This window comes from Penaeus vannamei, chromosome 41 (genome assembly GCF_042767895.1).
Source record: "Penaeus vannamei isolate JL-2024 chromosome 41, ASM4276789v1, whole genome shotgun sequence".
Lineage (NCBI taxonomy): Eukaryota > Metazoa > Arthropoda > Malacostraca > Decapoda > Penaeidae > Penaeus > Penaeus vannamei.
In genome coordinates this window covers 23,314,350-23,323,329 of record NC_091589.1, presented here as the reverse complement: position 1 = coordinate 23,323,329, position 8,980 = coordinate 23,314,350, and the positions used below count along the sequence as shown (strand labels likewise).

Genomic DNA, 8,980 nt, shown 5'->3' with positions numbered 1-8,980 from the left:
ATTCTTCTGTTTTTAGTTTATGTTTTATTACTACTTTATTTATCTATGATAATCATCGCTTTCGAAGAAGTTGACGGAAGTGGTACTGGCGCCAAAAATTATTCTCGAAGGACGCTACATTTTTTGCCTGTTTGCTTTATTTATTTATTCTTCTGTTTTTAGTTTATGTTTTTATTACTACTTTATTTATCTATTTTAATCAACACTTTCGAAGAAGTTGACGGAAGTGGTACAGGCGCCAAAAATTATTCTCGAAGGACGCTACATTTGCTTGCTTGCTTTATAGATTTCTTATTTTGTTTTTAGTTTATGCTTTTATTACTGCTTTATTTATTCATTGTAATTATCTTACTCATTTTTGTTTTTAGTTTATGTTCTTATTATTGCTTTATTTATTTATCATATTTCATTTTATCCATTTTTGTTTTTAGTTTATGTTTTTATTTCTGCTTTATCTATTCATTTACTTGATTCTATTTTATTTGTTTTTGTTCCATTTATTTACTGATTGACTCACCTATCAATTATTTTGCTTTTCATGAATTCTTTATGAACTTTTTCAAGGCGAAAATATGATTAATATGATGGTGATGACTGCTGACAGGCTATCAAATTGGTGATGATCATCATTGGATAATTAATAAGTTGGTGACGATAATAATTGGGTAATTAACAGGTTGGTGATAATAACTGTTTCGCAATTATGGTAATTAACAAGTTGGCGATAATAATTGTCGCATTTAAGAGATTGGTGGTGATAATTATTTGACAAGTGACAAATTAGTGATGAAAATGATATGATGATTGACAGATTGGTGATGATACTTAATGAAACGATACAATTTTACGTATATTGCTCTCGGAAAGTCATCACCAGTCTATCAGTACATCGCCTTGATAGAAAAAAAAAAAATAATGAAATAAACATGTAAATATAAATGTATATGGATAAGATAAACATATGAAAAGTAAGGGAAACTATCATCTTTTTATTTATTATCATTTTTTTAATAATAAATGATGAATAGCTTATAATAAATTACTAAATGCCCGGCTATTTACTTTACTACTTTGCCCCCCCCTCCCCCCCACCTAGGCCTATATATGAACAGGTAAAATAGGCTTATTATAATTTTTTTTCATGGTAGATGGAAAGGTGTAATGTCTATTGACTATTGTACTAACGGTAGTTATGAAACCAATTAAATAATAATAAACAGATGATAATGAAATAGAAAATAAAAGATATATAATAATAAGGAAATGGAAAATATCAAAACATGATAATAAGGAAATATAAATAAAAAATATGTAATGATAATGAAATAGACAATAACCAAAATATAATAATAATGAAATAATAAAAACGTTAATGAACTACATATAGTATGTATGGTATAGAAAGCATGTCCTATTATTTATAGTATGGGTTTGATTTTAGTAATTTAATCTAAAATATAACGGTTTCTGCACTGCCATTTTGTAGCGGGAAAAACCATTTAAACAATTATTGAAAAGGACAACAATTGATCAATTCCCGAATGACTCATAAAAAACTGCAAAGAGAGAGAGAGAAAGATAGATAGATAGATAGAGAGAGAGAGAGAGAGAGAGAGAGAGAGAGAGAGAGAGAGAGAGAGAGAGAGAGAGAGAGAGAGAGAGAGAGAGAGAGAGAGAGAGAGAGAGACAGACAGACAGACAGACAGACAGACAGACAGACAGACAGACACACAGACAGACACACAGACAGAGAGAAAGAAAGAAAAAGAAAAGTTATTCTCTACCTTTAAATCATTTACGAAGACCCGACTTAGGCTTCGTCGTTAAGGTTAGGTGTTCGGTCCGGCCTAACCCGCTTCAGAACCATTCTAACCTGGTTGATGGTCTTCGCTTCTGGAGAAAGGTCTGCTGGAATGCGGAAGGGAGGGAAAAGGGAGGGAAAAGGGAGGGAGAAGGAAAGTGGAGGGAATTAGAGGGTGAGAAGTTGAGTGAAGTTACGCGTTTCTTGGAGCCGATAGCAGCCTGTCTGACAACGCACATAATTTAAACACGCACACACACACATATGTATGTATATATACAGAAGAAGAAGAAGAAGAGAGAGAGGGGGGGAGAGAGAGAGATAGGGGAGAGAGAGGGGGGGGAGGGAAAGATAGAGAGTGAGAGAGAGATGGAGATAGGGGAGAGAGAGGGAGAGATGGAGAGAGAGAGGTGGGGAGGGAAAGAGAGAGAGAGAGGGAGAGAGATATGGAGATAGAGGGGAAAGAAGGAGAGATAGAGAGAGATGTATAGATAGATAGATAGAGTTGAGAGAGAGAGAGAGAGAGAGAGAGAGAGGGAGAGAGAGAGAGAGAGAGAGAGAGAGAGAGAGAGAGAGAGAGAGAGAGAGAGAGAGAGAGAGAATGAAAGAAAGAAAGAAAAAGAAAGAAAGAAAGACAGACAGACAGATGAAAGCGAGAGCCGGCGACAACCTGAATGATTAATGGTGATCGAAAGCGAAAAGAATGCATAAGAATTACCCGCTGGAATCCCTAATAAGGAGAAGCTGCAAGCACATTCGACTGAAAGCAAACGGATGGAGGAAGAAATCCCAAAAGCTAACAGATTCCGCCATCTTAGGGACAGGGTTTGAGATAGAGCTCTGAATGTTTTTTTTTTTCTATTAGGGTATTTGAAACTGTTTATTTTGTTTCTTTATTGCGTTTATCTCTGTTTATCGGTGTCCTTTGAGAAAAAGAAGATGCGACAGAAAAATGTCGTACGGTGGTAATGCATTTTCTTTTCCGTCTTTTCATCGAAACCCTTAGTACTCGGTTGAAATCAATAAAATGGTATATTATAATTTAAAAATTGCATTGAAATACGAAGAATGGGTAAAATACTAACGAGGAATGCTGTAATATGTATATTCACGTACGTCTGACAGCGGTGTGCCGTGACCTCTGTCTTGGCATCATCGCTCAGCTGTTCAGTCGTCATTCAGAAGCCATGGATACGGGATATACACATTGTTCTTTTCCGCTCGAAGGCACTTTTCAACTCTATGGACAGAAAAATGGCCGTTGCGTCGTTAGATTAGATCCTTCGGAACTCACGGTGACGAGGGCCGACAGTGACAACAAAGGAGAGAGGCGACAGACCATAAAAACTAACGACATCGTAGGATGCGTGTGCATGAAGGGAGGGGAAAAGGAGAACAGAAAACATGTTGCGTTTATCACCGTCTATGCCTATCCCCTCTTCGGTTCCTCCAAGAAGAAAGGAAGGAGGAAAAGATTGGCCTTGACCTTCGAGGTGGAGGAGAAGGAGTCCTTCGAGGAGAACCTGGATATTGCTAACAGGTGGAGGACGACCTTGCTGCAGGTCGCCAGGAGGAGAGGTAAAGTGAATGGGAGGAGGGAAGAAGAGAGAGGGTAGGAGGAAAGAGGGAGTTGGAGAAGAAAAGGTGAGAGAGAGAGAGAGAGAGAGAAAGAAAGAAAGAAAGGAAGAAGAGAGATGGTAGAAGGAAAGGAGAGAGAGATAGAAGAAAGGGAGAAAGAGAGAGAAAGAAAAGGAGAGAGAGAGGTAAAGAAAGAAAGAAAGGCATTGAGCAAGAGTTAGTGAGAAAGAGAGAGAAAGAAAGGAAGAAAACAATTTAGATTATTCACAGACAGAGAGAGAGAATCCCCAGTATATCTACCACCCTCTTAGTGTCAAACAAAATAGCCTCCCACACATTCTGGCAGAAGTGAGCTTAAAAACATCCCAGAAACAAGCGTATCCTTTCTCTCTGTGGAAGCTCGTTGGCCCCTGCATGAGTGCCAAAAGCAGAGGCCACAGTGATTGCATGACACTATGGGTATCAGATTGTAGGCCTACCATGGTAGACCAAAACCAAGTATCAAGTGGATTTTGAAAGAACAGCCAATATAGGCCTATATGATTATTTAAAACAAGTCTTGTTTTGAAAGTCACGGTTGTTTGATAAACACTCTCCAGATGATAATTATTTTTTAGAAAAGAAAACAGTGCAGATAACAACATTATTCACAGAAAAAAGCCTTGTCAGTTATTGTCTAATGTTTCCAAAGATGATAATATATTGAAGTTAATGATATGGTTTGACTGCTAATAGAAAGATAACAAGTTGTAATTGACCATTTGATGAATGTTATAATATTACATGACATAAAAAAAACCAGTAGAAAGTAAATTACATGACATGAGAAATCAGTAGAAAGTAAATTACTTGAATTGCTTGTATTGAGATAGAAGATGATTTGCAATAATTACATTTTTGTAATCTCATGAATTATGCATTTTCCTAATCATTATGTTCTCCTGATTGTGATTACTGATATTATTATCTTTAGCTTATCCTGCTATCTGCTTTTTGTATCTATAGGAAGTAGATTTATATGTATACATATAATATCTATCTTTTTCTTATACTTTCTTACTTTTCTTCTTTCTTTCAATCTTTCTCTCTTTCTTTTGTTCTTTCTTTTTGTCATTCTTTTCTTTTCTTTTTGCCTCTTTTCAAATGTTTATATTGTTTATATATGAATGTTTATATATTTTAAATGCTTGGTAGACATCCACACATGCAGTCAGTCAGTGAGACCTATGCACCCATAGGAGCTATTCTAAAGGCCAACAACGCCCATGCGTATTCTGGGCAGAGTGAGCCTGTGGTCTGCCTTTTCAGTTCCCTGGCAAATAAAGCCTGGTTTTCTGTGTGGTGGGAGTTTGTTAAGGTTGATCAGTCATTGTGTGTGTGTGTGTGGGGGGGGGGGGTTGTGTGTATGTGTGAGTGGATGCGTGGGTGGGTGTGTCTGTCTGTTTGTCTGTCTCTGTCAGTCAGTCAGCCAGTCAGCCAGTCAGCCTGCCAGCCTGCCAGCCAGTCAATCAGTCAGGTAGCCAGTCAGTCAGTTAGTCAGTCAGCAAGTATGTGTGCACACATTCTAATCACACTCTCAAGGTTGTAAAGTAATCACTTTTTTCTTTATTTCCAAGGCTAAAAGTTTCATATTGTATCATTTCCTTGCTCATTTAACCACAAAGAATGTAGTGGTAATTTGGAACAAGGCATCAAAGTTGTGAAAGATGTCGATGTCCTTTATTGGCTCAGATTGAACTTACACATTTCACATAAATTATGCATATTTGATTGTAAAGAAACAAAGGGGTCAAAATTATCAGAATCATTATTGATATTATATTTTTTTCCCCATTTTGATTTGATTCATGCATTTTCTGTATCAGTTATTCATCCTGAGGCACAAAAACAGGCCGCATTAGGAGGACGAGACTCATTTTCATTATGATAGTTTTAGTGATAGGTACTAGAGATTCAGTTTGATTTGGTAATCTTGCTCTTATAGATTAGCCGTTCTTTATCACCTTGAGATGATATATTATGCTTGTGTCGGTAACATGCTTGGGTATTGCCATACGTCATAGGTTTTCATGTCTTTTATTTATTTAATTATTGTTATTATTTGTTTTTTAATGTGTGAGATTTGTATTTAGGGATGTATGTATACCAGCATTTATGTCCTTGACTGCTAGTGGTAATAATCTGTTTGTGTAATAAGTGTGTGTTACTTGTCTTCTCATTTTGTTGTTTGATTCACTTAGTCCATGAAGGAAAGGTGATTGTAATGCCTCTTATGATAGCGAGTGAGCTAAAATAAACTGTTTATCTGATATGTATGATGGCCTACCTTATCTTGCAGTCTTTATCTTGGCTGTACGGTATACATATCTGTTCTTGTTTCACTGGGGTTTCAATAGCTACTTGTATGGTTAGTTTTGATTCAGTATGGTTGGTTGGTTTGTCGGTGGGAGGGAGAGAGAGAGAGAGAGAAGGATAAAGGTGGTAGGCAGGAGGAGAGAAGAAAAGAGGGTGGGAGATTAGAGGAGAAGAGATGGAAAGAGGAGAAGAAAAAGAATGAGGGATGAAGATGATGGATGAAAATGAAAAGGAACAGAAAGGAGAGGGGAAAAGATTACAAGAATTACAGAGAGAAGAGAGGAAAAGATGGAAGAAGAGGAGATAGGAAAAGAATGATTGAGAGATAGAGAAGAGAGGGAAATAGAATGATAGAGGGGCAGAGAGAAGAGGGGAATAGATGGAAAGATGGAAAAAGAGGAGATAGGAAAAGAAGGAAAGAGGAGAAAATTAAATAGGAAAGAGTGTGGATAAAGGAGAGGAAAAGGAGAAGAAAATGAAAGAGGGAGGAAGAGGAAAAAAAGATAAGATAAATGAAGAAAAGGAAAGATGAAAGAAGAATAGAAAGGAAGAGGGAGAGAGGGGAGAATAGAGAAAGTAAAGAGGAGAGAGAAAGATAAAACAAGATATAGAAAGGTAAAGTGAGAGAGAGAGAATGAGAAAAAAAGAGACAGAAAGATAAGACAAAGGAAAGACTAAAAGAGAAAATAGAAAGGGAGAAGATAAAGAAAGAAGTAGAAAGAATAGAGAATAAGAATAAGAATTTGAGAAAGAGAAAGAAAGAAAAAAAGAGTAAAGAGAGAAAAAGAAAAACAAGAAAAGAAAAAAAAGGGAAATAGACAAAAAGAATGAAAGAGCAGAGAGAGAGTAGGAAAGAAAGAAAGAAAAGATAGAAAGAGAGGAAGAAAGAAAGAAAGAGAAACAGATTAAGAGTGACATGTAACTACGCTTCTCAGTTACGGAGTGCAGATGGAAAAAAAACGTGAAAAACAAGAACAGCTGTTGTGAAATTGCGCATTAACCTGGGATTTTGTTGTGTGTCTATTTTTGTGAATGAATTTGTGGCGCAGTGTGGAGAAAATGTTCTGGGATCAATTGTTAAATGAGTTTTTTTTTTGTGTGTGTGTGTGTGTGTGTGTGTGTGTGTGTGTGTGTGTGTGTGTGTGTTTATACATATATGAACACACACATACACATTAATATATATATATATATATATATATATGTGTGTGTGTGTGTGTGTGTGTGTGTGTGTGTGTGTGTGTGTGTGTGTGTGTATATATTGATGTTCATTGTTTCCATGTATTTATGGGGATATTTATTATTGTTATTATTATTGTTATTGTTATTGTTATTATTATCATTGCTTTTAATATTTTTACTTTTTTATGGTTATTGTTTTTATTATTATTAATATTGATTTATTTTATTTATTTATTTTTATTATTGTTATTATTATATTATAATAATACTACTAATAATAATCATTATTATTATCATTATTATTATTATTATTATTATTATTATTATTATTATTATTATTATTATTATTATTATTTTATTATTATTATTATTAATTATTATTATTATTATTATTATTATTATTATTATTATTATTATTGTTATTATTATTATTATTATTATTATTATTATTATTATTATTATTATTATTATTATTATTATTATTATTATTATTATTATTATTGTTATTGCTCTTATTTTTATATTTTATATATTTATTTTTTGGTATTGTTATCATTATTATTATTATTATTATTATTATTATTATTATTATTATTATTATTATAAGTTATTCTTCAAATTCTTGTTATTACTAGTTTTTTAATGGATGATTCTTATTATTTCTTTTCTTATTGCTATTAATGAAGATGATGATATTGTGTAATGTATGATAGTTATATTGGTAGTAATATTTTTTAATGAATATTAAGATGATTGGAATAAGTGTAATGACTATGATTATGATAGTATTGAATATACTTGTGATACTTCAGTAAAGGGAAAGAAAATGGTAATAGTAATAATAATGATGATATGAATGATAATAAAATGATAGGAATAATGATAGTAATAGTAAAAGTAATAATAGTAATGGTGATGATAATAGTAATAATGATAATGATATGAGTATTATTGCTATAATTATTATTATCATTTTTATGTTATCTTTGTTATTAGCAGTGTTATTGTTATTATAATTTCTGTTAGTATTATTTTTGGTGTTTTTATTATTATTATCCTTATTATAGTAATAATAATAATGGTAATAGTAACAATAATAATGATAATAATAATAATAGTAATGATAATAAAAATAACAATAATAATAATTATTATAATGATAATAATAGTAATAATGATAGTTAGGAAAATAATGATGATGATGATATTATCTTTATTATTGTTAGTGTTATAGTGTTGTCCCACTTGTTATTGTTACTGTTGTTTTCATTAACAATATTTTTTATTATTAATATTACTATTATTGTTCTTATCATTATTTTTTTATTTATTTATTATATTTTTGTTATTGTTATTATTATCATTATCATTATTGTTATTATTTTCATAATTATCATCATTGTTATTGATATTGATAGTAATGATCATGAGGATCATAATGATAATGATAGTAATGATGATGATAATGATAATGATAGTAAAAATTATAATAGTGATCATAATGATAAAAATGATGAGGATAATGATAATCATAGTAATGATGATGATAATGATAATAATAATAATAATAATAATAATAATAATAATAATAATAATAATAATAATAATATTAATTATAATGATTGCAGTAATGATAATGTTTTTAATAGTAATGATAATGGAAATGGCAACAATAATGCTACTAATAATGATTATATTGATCATAGTAATACTAATAATGATGATAATAGTAATAGTAATAATAATGATGATAATGATGATGATGATGATGATGATGATAATATTAATAATGATTACAAGAGTAGTGATAGTAATTATAATGATAATGATAATTGTAATAATGATGATAGTAGTATTAAAAGTAATAATAGTAATGATAATGATTAAAGATAATGACAATGAGTAATGATGATAATAATGATAATAATAAGAATATTAGTACTAATGATAATAATAAGAATATTAGTACTAATGATAATAATAAGAATATTAGTACTAATGATAATAATAAGAATATTAGTACTAATGATAATAATAAGAATATTAGTACTAATGATAATAATA

At 31.7% G+C, this 8,980-nt stretch overlaps 1 protein-coding gene across 1 annotated transcript in view; it reads left to right on the top strand.

The window, feature by feature from the left end:
• Positions 1-2,955: 2,955 nt before the first annotated feature.
• The window catches only part of LOC113805876 (sphingosine kinase 1), a 12,896-nt gene continuing 6,871 nt past the window's right edge, over positions 2,956-8,980 (top strand). Inside the window, exon 1 of the mRNA XM_027356937.2 lies at positions 2,956-3,379. Within this exon, the coding sequence (XP_027212738.2) occupies positions 2,989-3,379 (391 nt within the window). The 5' untranslated portion in view covers positions 2,956-2,988. The remainder of the gene's footprint in view (positions 3,380-8,980) is intronic.